The 22,044-nt window shown below is 31.5% G+C and overlaps 2 protein-coding genes across 2 annotated transcripts; both read right to left on the reverse strand.

The window, feature by feature from the left end:
- Positions 1–6,528: 6,528 nt before the first annotated feature.
- On the reverse strand, positions 6,529–9,024 carry LOC123916898 (protein RGF1 INDUCIBLE TRANSCRIPTION FACTOR 1-like). The gene is made up of 4 exons (XM_045968474.1): positions 8,718–9,024; positions 8,375–8,578; positions 7,765–7,980; positions 6,529–7,231 (listed from the first exon to the last, which is right to left on the reverse strand). Exons 1-4 carry the CDS (start codon positions 8,718–8,720, stop codon positions 7,001–7,003), a joined length of 654 nt encoding a protein of 217 aa, XP_045824430.1. The 5' UTR covers positions 8,721–9,024; the 3' UTR covers positions 6,529–7,000.
- Positions 9,025–19,177: 10,153 nt separating this feature from the next.
- LOC123916382 lies at positions 19,178–21,518 on the reverse strand. Its single transcript, XM_045967832.1, has 7 exons — positions 21,365–21,518; positions 21,115–21,256; positions 20,790–20,833; positions 20,293–20,403; positions 20,102–20,194; positions 19,871–19,983; positions 19,178–19,667 (listed from the first exon to the last, which is right to left on the reverse strand). Exons 1-7 carry the CDS (start codon positions 21,469–21,471, stop codon positions 19,519–19,521), a joined length of 759 nt encoding a protein of 252 aa, XP_045823788.1. The 5' UTR covers positions 21,472–21,518; the 3' UTR covers positions 19,178–19,518.
- Between the last annotated feature and the right edge of the window lie 526 nt (positions 21,519–22,044).

Below are 22,044 nucleotides of genomic sequence, written 5' to 3' on the forward strand. Positions count from 1 at the left end.
ATTCAGTACTGTTTGGATTTTGCTGAGTATTTTTTAATTTTTAGCTTATCAAAATAATTTACGTAAATAAATAAATTTTTATGTTAATTTATAAGTTTTTATTAATAAGAGTTGTATTTTTATAAAAAAAAACTTATAGTAATACTTTTTTTACGCAACTTATAATAATACATAAAAGTTAATTTATTTACAAAAGTTTAAAAATAAGTTAATTCAAACAGACTCTAAGTGAAATATATGAGCACAGAAACAAAATTCAGTTATTTTAATAAAAATTAACGGTATTTAATAAAAATTCATAAACTATTAATTTTGACGGGTTTCAATAACATATCAAGTAATTTTCAATTTTTTCAAAAAAAAAAAATTATGGATGATTTATATGATATAAACTTTCAATCCAACGGTGGATATTATAAAATTCATATTCGTTATAATTGAATCGGTGACTTGTGCACCATGCACCATATGATGCACTTGTGCATGGTAGAACTTGTCAATTGGTGATGTTAATTTCTATTCCAAGGGCAGCCATAAGGAATTTATTACTAGTATTTATTTTATAAAAAAACTGATTTTTAATTATTTTTTTAAGAACTAAAAAATAAGCCAAGGACCTTCCATCAATCCCACGTACCAAAGTGTTCTTGAATGGAGTTCAATGTTATTGAAAAAATGGCTGTTTGAGAGTTGAGTGAGATTCTCAAGGCTCCCGGTTGAATATTATGACGCCAGAATCCTCACCTTTATTGTTGCAAATTTAGGCCACTCTTCCTCTTTTGAGGGAAGGGAACGTTAATTAACATAATTTATTTTTTTTTACGAAATAATTAACATAACTTGTCTTTTACTCTTTTATTTTTTTATTTTTTTATTTTTTTTATGTCTTGTTATCGGATGATGTAATAGATGTTTCTCTACATCACTTTATATCATAAATAGATTTCCTTGTCCATAAAAAAAAACTTTAATTTTTTTTAACAAAATACTTTAAATTTAATTTGCTGGTTTATCTACTATTAGCTAGTGTAACTACTATTAACTAATTTATTAGTCATTCATTTGCCCTACTTTTACCAAAAGAGCATAAATCTGTTAGATAATAGTAATTATATTATTATGTAAGGGTAGTGTGGTCTTTTCAAATCTTTAGTTTATATACTCTATTGTAACTCATTTGTTTCTAAGTTTTGTTATTCTATTGAAACCCTAAGTTTAAGGGTCTTTCTCTTTCTCTATGTTTCTATATGTTCAATCTTGTTAACATGGTATCGAGAGCTTATTTCGATACGTCTTAAACTATTTGTCGCTTCCGTTTTCGAATTCCCAAAAGTTTGTATGTTTGGGAATGTATTTGTTTTGGTCTTTGATTATTATTGATCTCAGGAAAGTTGTTTACTTGCGGCTACAAGAAGGATTGTTGCGGCTACAAGGATTGTGTTTTTGTTGGCACTTGCAATTTGTGTTAGTTCAATGAATTTTGTCGCTGATTGATTGGAAGAAACAATTTGAATAAAGGTGAAATTGGTATTTTTATGTTAAGGTGAATTGCTTTGAATTTTGGAAGGTACGGTGCTCTTGTGTTTCTTTGATAAATTGAAAGATTCTTTTGGAACGGTGCCGCCTCACTTGATCGGATTGCATTAGTAATTGGTATGATGCCTTTTTTGATTTGCTTTCACTCTTCGTTCATTCCTTTTGTGTGTTTGGAATTTCATTTGATCTGAAATTGATTGTGATTGGTGACAAATTGAAAACAAATTATATAATTTTGTTGAACAGTGGAGTGGAACAATTGAGAAATTGGATTAGGCCTTGCAAATTGTTTTGGTTGATCAACAATTAAAGGTTGGTACAATCAGTTGGAAGTCAATTTGTTTAAAGTTGTTTGCATTTTGTTGGTGACCACCGATTCCATTCGGTTGTATCTGCATAATTTGTTAATGAGTATAGTTAAAAGGGGAACTTGAAGTATAACTAGTGTGTTTGATATGGCTATGACTCATTCTTTGGTTGCTCCTCTCCCTATTAGTTCTGGTATTGATTGTGTATATTCATATGAGACTACTTCATGAGTATTTGATCTTGCTAAGCAGTTCCAAAAGTTTCTTGCCGCTCAGCCACATGCTACATCTGTCTCATCTATTAAAGGTTTAACCCCATCTAATTTGTCAGGTATCTCTTCTTCCATATGGATCCTTGATTCTGGAGCATCACATCATATGTCATATGATCATAAATCTTTTTTGTATTTAAATTCTAAATCATCGATGTCAGTTATGACGGCTGATGGCACTCCTATGCCAGTAGCAGGAATTGGGTCAGTGTCCACATCTAATTTGTTTCTTTCTGATGTTTATTATATTCCTAATCTCACATTGAGTCTTGTTTCTGTTAGTCAATTGTGTGATTCTGGTTACTCGGTTATGTTTTCTTCCACTCATTGTTATGTGCAGAATCCACAATCTGGGAGGTTGATTGAGACTAGTCGTAGACATGGAGGACTTTATGTTTTGGATGAGCTGAAAGTTCCAGATACCGCAGCCTCAACTTCTACTGCCACTATTGATTTATCATCTTTTCGTTTGAATTTATCATCTTCTAAATTTTATTTGTGGCATTCTCGTCTTGGTCATGTTTCAGCATCTAGATTAAAATATTTAGCCTCTACTGGAGCTTTAGGAAAATTTCAAATTAATGATATTTCTGATTGTTGTGGTTGCAAACTTGCCAAATTTTCTGCCTTGCCTTTTAACAAAAGTGTTTCGGTGTCCAAAGCACCTTTTGATTTGGTTCATTCTGATGTGTGGGGTCCATCACCGATTCTTACCAAAGGTGGGTCAAGATATTATGTCTCCTTTATTGATGATCATACTCGTTATTGTTGGGTTTATCTTATGAAAAATTGTTCTGAGTTCTTTGATATTTATCATATGTTTCGTGCTATGGTTAAAACCCAACATAATGCTGTCATAAAGTGTTTCCGTTGTGATTTAGGTGATGAATATACTTCTAATAAATTCTCTAAGTTACTTGCTTATGATGGTACTATTCATCAAACTTCTTGTACTGATACTCCTCAACAAAATGGCGTTGCTGAAAGGAAACATCGTCATATTGTTGAAACTGCTCGTTCACTTTTGTTGTCTGCTTCAGTTCCATGTGAGTTTTGGGGCGAAGCAATTCGCACAGCTGTTCATGCTATTAATAGAATTCCGTCATCAATCACCTCAGGTTTGTCTCTCTTTGAAAAGTTGTATGGTTCCACTCCTGATTATTCTTCTTTGAAAGTCTTTGGTTCTACTTGTTTTGTTCTTCGTCCACAAGTAGAACGTAATAAATTGTCTCCTCGTTCAACAATATGTGTTTTTCTTGGTTACGGTGAAGGTCAAAAGGGTTATCGTTGTTTTGATCCTTCGAGAAAAAAACTGTATGTTTCTCGTCATGTTGTGTTTCTTGAGCACATACCTTTTTTTCTCTCTTTCCTCTGATTCGAATACTCCTAGCAGGTCTGAACTAACTAATATTGATCCTTTTGGCATTGATGATGATATTTCTAGTGACTGTAATTTTGAGAACTGCAGGGATGGTACTAGGGCTACTTCAGATACATATGTCCCTTCTGCCCCGACGACTACTCAACAACCTCCCGTGACTGTTGTTCCTATTGTACCTCCTCCGTCGCCACCACCACCTCCTCCTTCACCACCACATCCTCCTCGTTATCCTCTTCGTGATCGTAAGTCTACTCAGTTGCCTGATTTTGTTTATTCAACTTATTCTGCTTCTTTTGCTTCTTTCCTAACCTCTGTTCACAGTTTATTTGAGCCATCTTCCTATAAAGAAGCTATTCTTGATCCCCTTTGGCAAAAGTCTATGAATGAGGAACTTGCTGCTTTGCACAAGACAGATACTTGGGACATAGTACCTCTTCCACCAGGAAAACGTGCTATTGGGTCTCGTTGGATATACAATATTAAAACCAAGTCTGATGGGTCAGTTGAGCGCTACAAAGCTCGTTTGGTGGCTAAGGGATTCTCTCAACAATATGGTATAGATTATGAAGAAACATTTGCTCTTGTGGCCAAGATGACTACTATTCGCACTCTTATTGTTGTTGCATCTGTTCGTCAGTGGCATATTTCCCAAATGGATGTTAAAAATGCTTTTCTAAATGGTGATCTTCAGGAGGAAGTTTATATGGTACCTCCAGAAGGTGTTTCTCATAATCAGGGGGAAGTGTGTAAGTTGAAGAAAGCTCTGTATGGTCTAAAACAAGCTCCCCGTGCTTGGTTTGAAAAGTTCTCTGCTGTGATTATATCTCTTGGATTTTGCTCTAGTGATCATGATTCTGTTTTATTTGTTAGGACAACTTCTCATGGTCGTATTATACTCTCCTTATATGTCGATGATATGATTATTAACGGTGATGATGTTGATGGAATTGATGAATTGAAAATACAATTAGCAAAAATATTTGAGATGAAGGATTTGGGCCCTCTTCGCTATTTCTTGGGAATTGAAGTTGCCTACTCTCCTAGGGGTTATCTTCTATCTCAATCCAAGTATATTGCCAACATTCTTGAGCAAGCTCGCCTCTCTGATACTCGAGCAGTAGATAGTCCGCTAGAGTTGAATGTGAAATATGTTCAATCTGATGGCGTTCCTCTATCAGATCCCACTTTGTATCGTACTCTGGTTGGAAGCTTGGTGTATCTTACTATTACTAGACCTGATATTGCTTATGCAGTGCATGTTGTGAGTCAGTTTGTTGTTTCTCCCACTACTGTGCATTGGGCAGCGGTGCTTCGTATTCTTCATTATCTTCGAGGAACTCAGTTTCAAAGCCTTTTGTTTCCATCATCTTCTTCCTTAGAGTTACGTGCTTACTCTGATGCAGATTGGGCTGGTGATCCTACCGACCGTAAGTCTACCACAGGGTTTTGTATCTTTCTTGGAGATTCTCTCGTTTCTTGGAAGAGCAAAAAGCAGGACATTATCTCCCGCTCTTCTACTGAAGCTGAATATCGTGCTATGGCATCTACGACAACTGAAATTGTTTGGTTGCGTTGGTTACTTTCTGATATGGGTGTTGCTCTTTCTAAACCAACTTCTATGTATTGTGACAACAAAAGTGCCATTCAAATTGCCCACAACTCAGTATTTCATGAACGCACTAAGCACATTGAAATTGATTGCCATTTTACACGTCATCATCTTCAGCATGGCACCATTACTTTGCCTTTTATTTCTTCCTCCTTGCAGATTGCTGATTTGTTCACGAAGACGCATTCTATTAAACGTTTTCGTTTCTTGATTGACAAACTCTCGATGCTCCCTATCACTGCATCGTGAGATGTTAGATAATAATAATTATATTATTATGTAAGGGTAGTGTGGTCTTTTCAAATCTTTAGTTTATATACTCTATTGTAACTCATTTGTTTCTAAGTTTTGTTATTCTATTGAAACCCTAAGTTTAAGGGTCTTTCTCTTTCTCTATGTTTCTATATGTTCAATCTTGTTAACAAAATCATCCCAGTTATTTTCTTTCCTTCAACAATCAACATTACTTCGATATATTTGTATGAGTATTTTAGCATTGTAAAAAACAAATTATGAGAAAAGTGAATTTACAGTATAAAATATGTATATTAATAAAGAATGAATATTGAAAGCGGGCAATCATAGAATCTATACAGAGCATAAATTTCAAAGCATTTCACCCTTACATGCTTTAAGCTTGCGATCTATGGACCATCATAGGATTTTTACCAAACAAAGAAAACTAAGTCCTCAGGTCATCCTTACTCCGATCAGCCCATCTCCCAGCACACAAGCCGTCTCCTTTGATACTCGACCACACCAAGGGTGCATAATTTGAACAAGACTTGAGTATGACAATAGGTTTACAAAGGTCGTGACTTAACCTAGTACCAAGCTATTCATTCGACATAAACACCCAGAAGACCTCTAGGCTCTAGCACATTATACCACTAGCAAGTTTCACCCAAAACTGAAAGCATTATAAGAATGTTAACAACATTATAAAGAGTGTTAACATCTTATGACAAGGTATCTTCAACATTAATCCAATTCTCTATTGAAATTCATGTGGATGCTATAAATTTGCAAGGATCTAATTCCTTATGTGGTAGGACCCATTTTCAAAATAACAGTACCACATACTACTACTAATTTGTTTTTGCTAATAATAGAGTATAAAAAAGAAAGTGTAAAGCCAGATAGTGTTTATTTAGCACATCTTTAATAAAAAAAGACAATGGCACCCACTAATACATAGTGTGCATTCCTATGTGTAATATTGCACAAATAAGCTACAACTTACTAGTATATTGTTATTAATAATCATAAGAAGTCAAGCTCCAACTCCAAAAGCAGAAAAGAGAAGCAAAGGCCAATAATCAAAGCACTTTTAAAGTTTAATCCACTAACTAGTCCACTACCCAAACAATACTACATATATATACTCCTTTCAACTTCGAAAGGACATGGACAATGGTCATGTACCAAACCAATGGAATAAAATTAATACACATCAACATAACTTTATTTTTATTGTCAAACAGAAACTAGATGCTAATGCTATACAATTATTTTCTACAAACCACTAATTATATACACTTAGCATCACAAAACCAACACAACAAATTCCCCACTTATATTATTACTTACTTTCTATCATTTTTTCCCCTATACAATGTAGAGCAGTATCCCAATGCCGGCCTCAGGGAACAAGGCTCAGGCGTTGAACTATGTAAAACATAAATCATATTTTTTTTTAGGACACCACTCTTTTGGTGTAAATCAGGTATCTTCTGCGCGAAACTGTAGAGATTAATCTCTTGAGCCAGATATAACCACAATGGCTCAGGACGCCACTTTAAGGAAGTGGACACAACTGTTTGTATCTTTTTTAGGTATAAATATTGATTGCTAAGTGACATTAAAACCACTATATAACATTATTAATAATGATTCAGTATTCTATAATGATTCCTCCTCCCATTGGAGCTCTATGTGGAACTCCTTTCCTTCTCTTCACTGTTCTGTAATTCACAACTGTTGGAGGTGGTGTTGAAGGTGTAAAGCTATGAATTTTGTTTCTTCCACTTCCAGTGCTAATACCATTCATTGACTCTTCACCATCAGACCCATCTTTCTGAATTAACATTTTATTCTTCCTCAACTTCTTGGAGGTTCCAACAATCTAACAAAAAAAATTCAAAAAGTTGAACAAGTCATTTATATATCCAACTACTTTCATCATTTTTCTTACTTTTTCAAAGGAAACATAAAAAAGTACGCCTTATATTTTGCATACTTTATGCAGAAAAAAAGGAGGAAGTTGTTACAATTGTTTTACTTTACAATTTACATACATGTACAACATTTCTATGAAAATATATAATAATCAAATTTAGGAAAACAATAAGCCATGTTTTTCTATTACTAATGTAATCTAAATATGCAATTTGAGGAAACCATTTCACCATTTAAATACTTTACAATACAAAATTTTCCATACAGGTCAATGAAGCTTCAGTTAGCTGAAACAACTTTTGATCAGACTTTACTTACCTGACTAAACTCCGAATTAACCAGAGCTAAGACAAAAATTGAAGGGATAAAAGGCAATATTATTATTCAGGTCTATGCTCAAAACGAACAAAGACCGGTGAAAAAGAAACTACATAACAGAGGCACACCTTAAAAAGGCAATTAAATATATATGACATATACCTTACAACCAAGAGAGCAGAAGTTGAAAGAATCAAGGAGGCTACGGTCACAAACTTGGCAGGTATTGGTGACTCCTTTTCCAGGCCTAGGTTGAGGCCTTTCATTCAAGAACACAATCTTTGCGCTGTTTATAACATAGGTTTGAACTTCTGTTATGTCCAGAAATTTCTGTATCTCAGAAACCCTTATCACATCATGGTATGAAGACCTCCTTATCTTTCAACATTGATTAAAAATAAAATAAAAAATAAAAAAATAAAATAAATCATCATCAGAGAATATCAACCACATTATTTATTATTAGCCAGAATAAAAATTCCATAATTTAAATAAAATTATCCATCAAAGCTGAACCAACCAACAGACAATATATAATTGAGTAATAATAAAAACCAATTATTCAAAGGGAATTTTTTATTTTTTATTATTTATTAGTACTATTATCATTGAATTGGTCAAAGGGGATTAACAATTACGTAACATAGAACAATGCAGGAAGAAACACAGTAAAAAAAACCTTTGATTACAAAATTTCAACAGAATTGGATCAAATTGAATAATGAATCAAAAACCAAACATAATTAACTGATTTGAAACCAAAATCTGATACCTGAATTGTTCTATGTTGTTTGTGAGAAACAAGACAAGCAGAACAAAGGGCTCCATTAACACAATCCAAACAAAACATGTTACATTCACTCTTGTGTGAATCTGAGTGGACTTTGCATTGAACAAAGAAACTTGTTTGAAGAAGTGGTTGTAACCATGGTGGCCATTTGTTTTCTTCTTCATTGATAATACCTCCTCTACCTCCCTAATTTCATAGACCCAACCCAATAACAAAAAAATGTTAAAAAATCATAATTTTTCAATTGGTTATATAATTAAAATAAAATAAAAACATTCTATATTATTTTTGCATAATTGAAATGGTTGATGGTGGTGACACTAACCATGATTTTCAATTTTGTGTTGCTTGTGTTTTGAATTTGATAAGCACTTATTTTTTATGCTCGGTGCTAATTTGGAGGTGAAAAAAAGAGAACTTTCTACAAGTATGAATAGATAGATAGATAGATAGAGAGAGAGAGAGAGAGAGAGAGAGAGAGAGAGAGAGAGAGAGAGAGAGAGAGAGGAAAAGGTTGGAACTTGGAAGTGGGGTTGTGCTTTTGTAGTGGCGGGTTATGGAGGGTTGAGAAAATTAAGTGCTTATCTTTTTTTCTTCTTCAAAAAAGTCCAAAAACACCGAACCTCACTCCAAACCCAAACCTAAGAGGCTGCGTTTTCTTCAAGGAATGTCATTGAGATGCGGTCACATTCGGCTATTTATTGGGCTAAGAATTGGGCCACAAATTAAAATCGGATTCTTTCGAATAATTTATTCTTAGGTGAGATTACTTAACTACTTGAATTCAATCATTTGTACTATCTAACAAAAGTGTGGTGAATACATCAGTTTTTAAATGAATAAAAAAAAAAGGTATTTTTTATTATAATCCAGGATGAAGGGAGTATAAAATAATTTGAGTTCTTTTTTTTTTGTCTCTATTGTTTCTCACGTGTTGCTCAAATGATAAAAAAAATAACACTCTTGCTATTTAGGTAATGAACTCAGGTGTGACAATTTATTTTTTATCTAACTCCAACATATGCACCCTTCACACTCTCCTTAAATGAAAATATTATGAAAAAACACAACTCGCTACTTAGAATGTCAATTGAATTTCTTCAAAAATAAAAAAAAAATGTGAACTGAAATAATGTTCGTTCGCTACTTAGAGTGCAAACTGAAACACAATTCGCTACTTATAATGCGAACTCAGTTTCCATTTTAATTAGTGAACGTTATAACAATTTGACCACCGTCCAATACCATATTTTGATTGGCCACTGGAGCATTTGTGACAATATCGACAAATCACACGCAAACGCACCATATAATTCTATAAATTGAAACTTTTTTTCATTTTGTAATCACTCGTTTCATGCAGTGTTTCATTCAAAAAAAAATCTTGTAGAGTGAATGAAGAGTTTGAACTTTAACTTTTGCGAACTGTGTTTCATTCAAAAGTTTTATGGGAGATGAGAGAAGGTGAAGAGAACAAGAAAATTTGATTTTTATAAAGTTGGCATTATATGTAGCGAACTCAATTTTGCACCTTAGGATGCAAACTATTTTTTTTTTTTTTGTTATTATTTACACACTTACATCTTACGTTGCGAGGAGGTATAATTGGAAGGCCGGGAGACACATGAAAGACTAGGGGACGCGAATATATGATGTAAAAGTGAGTTGAAAATAAATTTTATAATTAAAAAAACTCTAATTTTTGTAGCTTTAATTTTAAAAAAAAAATCATTTAAAAGTTATAGCTCAATTGTCAGTATTAATATTGCTTGGTATGACACTTTTATTCAAGTTCGAATATGGAACCTCTCAAAATGTATAAGTTTCAATGATATTTATCACTTTAAGAAAAGAAAAAAAGACTGTACAATTAATTTTATTCGAAAGCGACCAAATATGTCAATTAATTCTACGCTACCTACAATTAATTTTTATTCCTCAAAAAATAAAATCAAATACTTCTGTCGTCTCAAATTATGAGAAAAAAAATCACACTTGTTAAGAATAATAAAATATTTAACTACACATTTGGTCTCTTATGTTTATTTTAGGTTTCAATTTGATCTCTTATGTTTAAAAAGTATCAATTTGTTCTCTTACGTTTCCACCATTTGCATTAGTTAATCCTTTTCGTCAATTTTTCTACCAACACCGTTTGAATTATACACGTGTTCAAGTGAAAGGCGTAAAATAATTTTTATTGGATATTGATTGTAAAAAAAATGAGAGAAAAAACAAATTAAATGTAATTTGAAATTAATTTTATGAAAATATGTAAAAGTAAATCTTAAGAATGATGCAAGTTTATCTTTATGTTTAAAATTGGTATTTAAAAAGTTGAGTTTTTTTTCCTTAAAAATTGAGATGGAAAGAGTACTGTTAATTATTTCAAATTTATCGTACTTACGAAATTTGACCCTAACATTTTGGATATGACTTATTTTTGAGCTTATGAAAATAGTTTATACAAATAAATAAAGTTTTATGTTAATACATACTCCCTCCGTACCACAATATATGTCGTTTTGACACTTTTACACATATTAAGAAAGATAATTAATGTTGTATGGAAATGAGAGATTATGGGTTGATTTACAAAATTGTCCTTCATTTATGGTATGAAAAAAATAAATTGAAGAATTAAAAGAAAATAGAATAATAAATAGTTAAGAGTATAATAGGAAAAATAGCATTAAATGCTTCATTGGTAATATAAAGCGACATATATTGTGGTACAATTTTTTTTTCTCAAAGTGACATATATTGTGATACGGAAAGAGTAAGTTTTTACCAACAAAATTTGTATCTTTATAAGTTGTTTTCTCATAAATTACATTAAAAAACTAATATTAATAATATATAAAATTTATTTATTTACATAAATTATTTTGCATAAACTTAAAAAATAAGTCGATCAAAACAACTCTATTTCAGTTTATTGTGAGAATATTTTTTGAGTCGGCAGTGAGACATTTCATGACCTTTTTTATTAAAAGTAGATTATCTTTCAAATAGACAACTTCAAGAACAGAACAAAATTACTAGTTATTTAAAATTTTGTATTTTTGTTAATATCTGCGTTTTTCTTGTGAAAACTATTGCGTTTTTTCATGATAAAAGTATACTTTCATATTTAACTACCGGCATGCTTTCGGCCTTTTCATTTAAGGAAACTACAGTTTGTTTTATATTAATAGGTAATTAAGTAGTAATATTAAACGTGTACGAATTTTCAAAGTTGATTGCTACTAGAAAATATTGAAAGTTTGAGTAATTTTATCTGGTTCATCACGTTCAATTTTGATTTATTGTCATTGTCTTTCAACCATATTTTACCACAAATTTATTGATTTAATTTTATGATGAAGTCTGTGATATAGTATATGTTGAATATTTGACTTTCAACTTTAGAGTTTAGACCCAAACGTTCATTCATTTGAACATATTATTATATGATTACTATAAGATGTGAATGAAATATTCAAATTCTTTTTTTTTTTTAATTTGGTCAAGTAATACAAATTTCATCATAAGGTAGATAAGTGAAAATTACTTGTTCAAAAAAAAATGAAATGATTGGGGTTTGAACACCGACCTTGCATATATAATGCAATGTCTTTGTCAATTGAACTAAGCTCACGACACATTCAATTACAATAGAAGATACATAAAGAAAAAAAATGGAAATTCAGTATTCAGTTTAAAGTTCAGACAAATCTCATCGTCCACTCTTATTTAAGTTTAAAATCACCATTAAGTTTTAAAAAACAATCCTACTAATGTATTCATAATAGTGATATATTGTATGCATTTTTTTAGGCTATTGTATGCATTTTGTTTCTTTATACCCGTGAGAAAAAATGGCCAAGAATCGTGTGTGAGGATCTTGTTGGAATTGCGTTAAAATTTTGAAGAATCAAGTTTTCTGTCTTTACGTCCCAGGCAAAAGTTTCCGCGCCCTGGGCGAAAAGCATGTCCATGAAGGAACTTCGTTTTTGTCTTTGCACCTGTGGATGTCAATTTTTTAGTATTGAATCGAAAGACTTAGAATGATAATGACATAAGATCATATTTTAAACATTTTGAAACTTACATAAAATAAGATGATTCTTATGTATTGATGATGTAATTCTATCCGAGGAATTTAAAGTCTCACAAAACTACCCATAATAGCAATAAAAAAAAAAATTATATGTTTTTAGTCTTTATAAATCAGTGACTTTTAAATTTAGTCTCTTAAAATATTTGGAACTATTTTGAAGGATTTGAAATATCCATTTTTGTAAAAAAGGTTTTAATAATATATTCTTACAAAATGCAGCATTATGAAAGACTAAAATACCATTAAAATTTAGTCTCTTAAAAAAAGTGTGTCAAAAAAAAATACCATTAAAATTTAATCTAAACTAAAACATAATTTTATAGAGATTAAAAATATATTTAACAGGAAAGAAAACTGCCCATAATTAATTATCATCTTTTCACAAGATTGAGAAATTAATTTAAAGGTTTTTTTGAAAAAATAATATTATACTACCTGGATAGACTAACTGACTTTTACTTATACGGGTCCAACAAAATATTTTATTTTTTTTTTTTGAGAAAGGGTCCAACAAAATATATGCACTTTTTTTTTTTTGTTTATAATTGAGTCCACAGGTACTTTCTTTATCAATAACTTCTATTAAAAGTATATTGTACCTTTTCTTGAAAATCATTCTAAACTTTAATTTCTCACAAGTTGAGGCTATTAGTCTTTACAACTCATACAATAACTCAATCATGGTAGGTATGACAAAAAAAAAAAAGGAAAGCCAATATTAATGTTTCAATATGTCAATATGCTCTCTTTTATTTTTGTTGAATCAAAATCGATTGGACTTTTTTTTATTTTATTTTTAATTAGATATATTTTATGCGTAACGGTAAAGACTATACTTTTGAAATTTATGGAATTCAAATGGGATACCCGATTAAGGTTCTAAATTTAAACTTTAGAGTTTTTGTCTCTAAAAAATTTAACTCTAGTGTATGTTTAAGCCAAAAATCAAACTCAAACCTTAATTAAGTTCAAAGAAACATGAGTCATCTCATCTAAACGAATTTTTAAACTTCTTTCAACTTTTATACAATGTTTAAACAAAAATCCAAGTACATGTGTCATGATTCTAACAATTGTCTAATTTGTGCATAAAATTTAGATTAATTTTCTGTATTTATTCTGTTTAGTATACTTTTCTAGCTAGGAGAATATGGACCAAGAAGAGTTTAGGACAAGGTAGGTTAGGTTTGGCAATAGTGTCTATCTGTCTTCATGATTGACACTTAGGAGAGTCAGTTGTGATAGGTGGATTAAAAAATGAGTCATCATCTATTTAAAGGAATACATAAGAAAAATAATGGTTCCCATGTGTTAAATTAATACTTATACTTATTGTGTAGGTTCTGGTTGGAATTTGGAAGTGATATAATGAATTTGGATTTCTATAAAAAGCACGCAGTTTCACGCTGTACTGTATTCTGACCGTCCGATCACGATCCAACAAATCAGATCTGTAGTGGTTGCTTTTTACTGTATTTAATCTAAGCTGTTGGATCGTGATCGGACGGCCAGGATGCAATACAACATGAAACTGCATGCTTTTTGTACAGTAGGAAATTCAAATCCGTGATATCTTTTATATTATAAGCTTGTATACACGAGCAAACCATAAACTCTAATTTGTTTTCCCTGTTTTCCCTCCATTTTATCATGCAATTTTTATTAAAAAATAATACAATTTTGTCTTTACTAGGATTCGAACCCGCAACCCTTCAATGCAAGGAAATATTTCTAACCACTATGGCAAGTATACCAATTGCGATTAAAATTATGTGCAATAATTGATAAGCACCATAAATTTTAAAAGTATATCATATCAAAATTATTGTTGACTATATTATTCATCACAAAATATTTTTATGTCTATCCTGATAAATGATTTTTTTTCTACCGGATCATAAATTTAGAGAATAATTATCATGTGAGATTTGGAAAGTTATTATCATGTGTGATTTAGAAAGTTATATATATATATATATATATATATAGAGAGAGAGAGAGAGAGGATGTATATTATGAGAATGATAAAGTTATATGAGAATATGAGAATGAATCGTAGCCATTAGATTTAAATGAAGGAGTAGGATTAGAACATCATTAAGTGAGTCATGTGACATTATAATTTCAATTCAAATTTCTCTCTCTCCTCCACACCGTCAAAATGATTCAGCGTGTTGCTTCTTCCCACGGTCTCTCCAGCTCCTTCTCCTTTCCGGCCACCGTATGCTTTCCGGACGCCTTCTTCCCATTATGACGCCACACCCACCAATACCATCAACAACGGTGCTTGAAATCAAGGAGATTAAAATCAATCTATTTATTTGAGTTTCAATTGGTTATGCAATTTGAACAATAAACTAAAACAACGTTGGGTTTCTTCATCTAATCTTTTCTATTTTTCTTTTCCTTTCTCATGAGATTAACTTTGATGTGAGATTGATTCCAATTCTAGACAGAAAAAATCAGTGGGTTGGAGAAGATGAACAACAGGTGAATGAGTTTATGAGATAAAGTTTTGTTTTTTCCACTCCTTTTTGTTGATTGGTTCCAATTACAAGCTTGATTTTTAATTTCAGTTTCCTCCATTGGAAAAATCTTAAACTATGATGAAAGAATCAATTTTTAATTTAATTTATTTAATAATAAAGAAATGTATGGTTTCTATCCAAGAGAAGGGTGTATAGAGATTGGAGAGAGATGCAATGCAGGAGACAGCCAGAAAAACTCCGGAACAGTGGCCGGAAAGCATACGGCGGCCGAAAAGGAGGAGAGCTGGAGACATACAATAATGAGAAGAAGAAGAAACGCGTAAAGAATTATGATAGTGGAAGAGAGAGAAAACTGAATGGGAATGATAATGTCACATGACAATCACATGACTCACTAAATTCTAATCATCTCATACTCCTTCATTTAAATCTAAAGGTTGTAATTCATTCTCATATTCTTATATATCTTTATCATTCTCATAATATACATCATCTATATATATATATATATATATATATATATATATATATATATTCTCATACTATAACACCTCCAACAATATTGAAATCTATTAAAAAAAAAAGCATCTTTCACATTTCAATGTCTCCCCAATGTCTCATGTAACCTTTCTTATATCACTTTTTAAATTATTTATTATGCAGTTTATTAAATTGTAGTTTTTTAAAATTGGAAAAAGAATTTTGTCAAAAAAAAAATAATGGAAAAAGAATTGATATTTTTTATAAATACCCTTTATTTTTACGTTAATGTATCAAAACATAAATCAATTCTGTTTAACTCATTTTTAACCAAAATCAAATCTATCAAACTCAATTCTGCTAAATCAATTTTTTTTTGCAATACAACCAAACACAACCATAGTCATGTCACTAATCACATTCATTATTTTGATTTTAACATTGCAGATTTAATATTAACCAATGATCAATTGATACAATATGCACTAGCAGATATTGAGATGATGTTACGTAGTTGTGGGAAGAGTTTAAAAGATTATCCTTCAATGCCTAGAGCAGACACACCATTAGTTCCTGATATACAAAATAGTTTAATACAGGACAAATTGAATTATAACAAACAATCATTAGTTGAGGAACATGTTAGATTGATGTCAACTATGATTTCAGAGCAACGTAAAGTATATGACACAATCATGACAAGAGTTAACGAAAACAAACCTGGTGTGTTTTTTCTTTATGGTTATGGCGGTACAAGGAAGACATTTATCTGGAGGGCCATGTCAGTCGCATTACGCTCAAAATGTGAGATAGTTTTAACAGTTGCCTCAAGTGGGATACCTGGCGGTAGAACATCACATTCAAGGTTTTGTATTCCTCTAAATGTTGACGAGTTTTCAACACGTACCATAGTTCCTAAAAGTCCTTTGGCGCTATTAATACAAAAAGCAAAGCTCATTATATGAGATGAAGCACCAATGATGCACAGACATTGTTTCGAAGCTGTTGATCGAACTTTAAAAGATATTCTCAAGTCCGTCGATGAAAAAAATAAACACATTCCCTTCGGTGGAAAAGTTGTTGTTTTTGGCAGAGATTTTAGACAAATTCTATCAGTAATACTCAAAGGTACAAGGCCAGAAGTTGTTCATGCTACTATTAATTCTTCGGTTCTTTGGAATTTTTGTGAAGTTTTAACATTGAGTAAAAACACGAGGCTTCTCGGTGGTGCTTCGAGTGCAGACGTTGAACAAAGAAGATTGTTTTCTGAATGAGTTTTGGGTGTCGGCGATGGAGAAATTGGAGATGACAACGACGATGATTTAGAACTTGACATTCCATCAAATTTATTGATTCCAAATTCAGGTGATCCTCTTGCTTCTATCGTTGAAAACACCTATCCCCAACTTTTACAAAACATGAATGATATAACGTATTTAAAAAATAGAGTTATACTAGCTCCTAAAAATTTAATAGTCAACACAATAAATGATTATATGTTAGATTTAATTCCTGACGAAGAAAAAACATATTTGAGTTATGATACTCCACTTACACAAAATGTAGACGGCCAAACAGTGGATGATGTTCATACTCCCGAATTTTTGAACACAATTTCTACGTCTGGACTTCCAAATCACAAGTTGAGACTTAAAATTGGAGTTCCAGTTATGCTATTAAGGAATTTAAATAAAAAATTAGGATTATGCAATGAAACAAGACTTATTATTACGAGATTGGGAAAACGTGCTCTTGAAGGAAAAATTATTTCATGAAGTAATATTGGTGATCAGGTTTTCATACCTAGATTTTCTCTGACACCATCTGACGTGAGAATTCATTTTAAATTTCAACGGAGACAATTTCCTATAATGATTTCTTTTGCGATGACTATTAATAAGAGTCGGGGACAATCTTTAAAGCATGTTGGGATATATCTTCCGTCGCCAGTGTTTTCACATGGTCAGTTGTATGTTGCAATTTCAAGAGTTACTTCTATAAAAGGATTAAAAATATTGATCATCGATGACAATAGTGAAGATACGACTAAGACTTCGAATGTGGTCTATAAAGAAGTCTTCCGTAATATAACATAATTTTCTTTGTATGAATATTTATCCAAAATTATTATTGAACTATCGTTTAATGTTACTCAACTTTTTTCATATACCTTACATTATTGGAATTATCATATCTTATTTAATCATTATATATCTAACAGCTAATCAGACTTGTGCACTGCACGGGTCGATCTTCTAGTAATATAGTATGCTTTTAAAACACGAGAAATGTAACTTCAAAATAGGCTTTTCAGTTTTTACATACTAAATTTATCGCATTATTATTTCACCTTAAGTTAGGGTGAAATGCAGTAGAAAAATGGATAATCAATCAGAATCTACATTTCAAATGTTTGGTAAGTGTCCATGTACCATAGTCCACTTCGAATGTAGTAATGACAGAAACTTTGTTTTGGTTATTTGAGTGGTTAAGTCGCAATCTTACTCTGCTTCGAGCAGTTTAAAGCAGTTTTAAACCGTCTAATCATGACTCGGAAGTCTTGTCAGTTTGATGTCCGAATTAATTTCTAAAACATTAGATTCAACTAAAAAAACTCTGGTATATATAGATCAAGAGTTCTGGTTCTATGACTGAGTTGCAGCCAAGTTTGCAAGCAAAAAATCACAATATTTCATTTTAACTAAGGGATAAATGTATTACTCTAAAAAATAAAGCAGTACTTAAAAAGTCTTGAATAAAACACTACAGTATAATTATTCAAATGCAAGATCAAAGTCTGAGAATTAAAATTAAAAATTAAGGAGCAACTTTACTTAAATGCCAAATTTAGAACTTTTAGTAAAGTTAAATAGACAGGTCATCACCAAAAAAAAAATAATAAAAAACAGACAGGTCAAAATATTTGGTTCATATTGAAGCAGTCCCTCTAAAAAAAATTGATGTCATATTTTAGAGACCAGAGTCGATATAACCCTTCAAGCAAAAATAAAATAATCAATGTAATTTACATATTATGAGTACTGATTCAACATAGACCAAAACCAAATATTACAAGAACTAAAACCAAAATGAAGAGGACCAAAGAGTCAAAAAATAATATTCCTTTTTTCAGGGATTAAAACTAGACATATTTTTTGTTTGTATTTACTAAAACCAGAAAGATGCATATTACATCGCCAAAACATGGCCAGGAAGTTATTTAATAGTTTATGGTTGAAATTTTACTTTAAGAATTATTCCAACAACAAAACAAAGCTCCAGAAATCAAACCAGGTGTTATTTACTAGTAATTCTACTTGTTTATTTATTTATCTGGGGGGCTTGCGGGTTATTTATTTATCTGTTAACATAATCTGCCTGTTTGTATTGGCCCATTACAAGTGTTATACAAATGAAACACGGACATGATACAGTGTGTCGGCGGTGTATCAGAGTATCGCCGTATCGGATACTATCATAAGTTATTACCAGTAACTCTACTCTTCTTAACTTAACAATGTTATAATAATCGAACTAGAGACACCAGCAACAGGGCACACTAATTCATGCTGTTCTAATCTTCATAGTTAACTGATGCCACAGCACCAAATATTAGATTTTGTGGTGATTTTCAAATTTCTGAATCAATTGGTAAATCCTCAAATTTTGGGGCTAAATACATGCATGGAGTTTTCTAATGCAAAACAAAACACTAAATCATAATGACCAATCCGGTTACTAGTTAACTAGGACTTAAGCACACATATGACATATTGCTACCTTTTGTTTACTTGGTGTCACAGCAACTAGAACTTTGAACCAAAACAAGAGAAAGGTGGTGTAAGACTAAGATATAAATCTTACAATTTAAATTCATTTAAAAGCCCTACTTGAAATCTGAGATTCCTATCGTATGGTTTCACTTAGGATGCATGTAAAACCAAAGTTCATTATATGATTGAGTATAGTTGTTAAAGTGAACAAGGGAATATATGCAATGATACAGTTACAGTCACCAATCAGTTTTGCTAATTGAAGAGGTAGATTTCTATTTCCTATTCTACTTGATCATTGACAAGTCCATCAAAGACCAGATATTGAAGAGCTATGGAGTACTTTGCAGCTTTAATACTACCGGTACCTGTGTTATCAGTTCGTGAGTGGCTCTTACCTTTCAAAATAAACGATCCAGATATATCGTCTTCTGCAAGACAATTAACAAAAAAAATGTAATTTATATGCACCAATAGTGTAAATAAGTTTTATATTATAGACATCTGGATATCTGATCATATTCCATTGCTTTAGAATATGAACGTATATGTAAAACATGTGTCGGTGTAGGTATTAAGCTCTTCATAAATATCACTCAAGGAAATATACATATGTCTGACTCTGATATGCAACCTTTAATTGTAAAAGTGGTGTGTATCCATTTCTTATAGATGAAGTGAAGCCTCGGGGAGTCTCCCTGGTGAGCATGAGTATCTGACAAGAGAAGCATGCAAGACCCTTTTTGACTGCAAGAGAATACAGAAAAGAAGCTTATCATAATGTGCATTATAGAAGTTAAACAGCTTAATTGCCTCCAACAAAAACTAATCATATCATGAATGATAATAACCAATGAACACTCACTTTGCATAGTTAATAGCATTGTGGCACAAAGCTAGACTTTTGATCATGGCCAGGTCTCGCCCACGGGAATTAGCATATCGTTGTTGGCATACCCTTTTCATATCATAATTCAAAATCAAAAGATAAAATGAAAAATGTATAAAAGTTGTTTGTTTAATTAATTTATGATAGGCGAAAACCAAATTAATTACTTGTTGTCAAAGAAATCTCCAAAATCATCAATAACAACTGCATCAGGCAATGTATCATACAGATGGAAGGCAGCAAAGTACTTCCGAATGTCTTCATCATCATTCATATACCTACCTCAAACAATCATGGAATAATAAAATCTAAATAAGTACATAACTAAGAATCAAGGCCAACTTAATTAAGTCGTTTATAGCATCAATGTTTATCATATAAGTGCTTATGTATAAGCTACTTCTATAACAAAAGATAAAATATAGTCAAAATATTTTTATATAAGCTATAAAGTTGTTTTCATGCAATATCCTGAAAATCTTATGGAAATAAGTTTAAAACAGCTTATAGACATCATAATCCATTTCCACAAATTCTCTCAAACAGTCTTACAAGTAAATACATATGTCAGTAGATAAACTCAAATAAGTGAAGTGAATCCATACATACAGGCCCCATATATTAGTGGTGAATAGTGAAAGATAAAAAAGGTTATGGTACATACTTCATTTGTATACGTTGGAAGACATTAGAAGAGGGGTCAATACCCTGAAAAAACAATTCAGAAAACATAACATAATTTAAGGCCCAGTTTCAGCTTAATTAAACGGTTATGAGAGTAAGTGTTTATGATCTATAAGTTATTTCCATAAGAAAAATGAAATTAAGTGGAATTGTTTCCACATAAGGTTTAGTCCAACACAAAAACTAAGGTATCTTGGAGAGTTAATGGAAATAAGTTGAAAAAAGCTTATAGACATGCCATAAGCTGTTTTGGTAAGCTGAAATAAATCAATTAAAAAGGAACGGTGAGTGAGAGTGTGATGTACCTGAGAAAGAAAAGGGGGTTTGGAATCCAACCTATTGCGGTTACAGATGAAGACGACAGTTGGATATGAAGAGTTGGAGTGAAGTGATGATGATGATGATGCTACATTGAATGCAAATTGGAAAAGAAGTGAAGTCTTCCCACTGTGTACAACATTCATTTATTCATAAGAAGTGTTGGGATTGATTTTCCCAACAAGAAGAACAACAAAAATTCAAATTGTAGTGAGAAAGAGAGAGAGTGTATATTACGAAGTAGGAGGGCCAGAAAGAAGAAGAATAAGATTAGAGTGATTTTGAAATTGTTGAAATGGGTTTGAGTTGCTGCTTCCTCTCCAGAAGAAAATCTCCTCCACCATCTCTTTCACTCAGCAGCTTAACAAACGTTTTGTTTATGAATTGAACCATCCATCCATCATGTCGTAATAAATTCAATTTTAGATCAATACATAAGCTAGCTAACTCAGTTAAAAAGCTAGCTGATGGCTTATTGTTGAAAAATTAGTAGAATATAATTATAGTGTGTAGCAAATTTAGCTGTCGTAAGCACAAAATGACATAAAATATATGGTTAGGGGGTAATTATTATATTTTAAAAAATAATAAAGAAAAATCATAAGGGTAAAAATGGAAAAAATGTAAAAAACTATGAGCTATAAGCTCACACGCTACTTGAAATAGCATCTCAAAAAAACGCTATAAGCCAGTTAGAGAAACTCGTTACCAAACACTTCACATTTTTATCAAACAAGCTTATAAGCTAGTCCAATAAACTATAAGCTAGCTTATTGGATTTACCAAACATTGCCTTTTTTTTTTGTTTCCCTAAAACTAATTATCAAATTATTAACTCATGTACTAATATTATTAGGAAAAAAAAACTGATGTACTAATATTTATTGAGTGTGACCATACAAGAATACGTCTAAGAG

Source organism: Trifolium pratense, linkage group LG3 (genome assembly GCF_020283565.1).
Source record: "Trifolium pratense cultivar HEN17-A07 linkage group LG3, ARS_RC_1.1, whole genome shotgun sequence".
NCBI classification, from domain to species: Eukaryota; Viridiplantae; Streptophyta; class Magnoliopsida; order Fabales; family Fabaceae; genus Trifolium; species Trifolium pratense.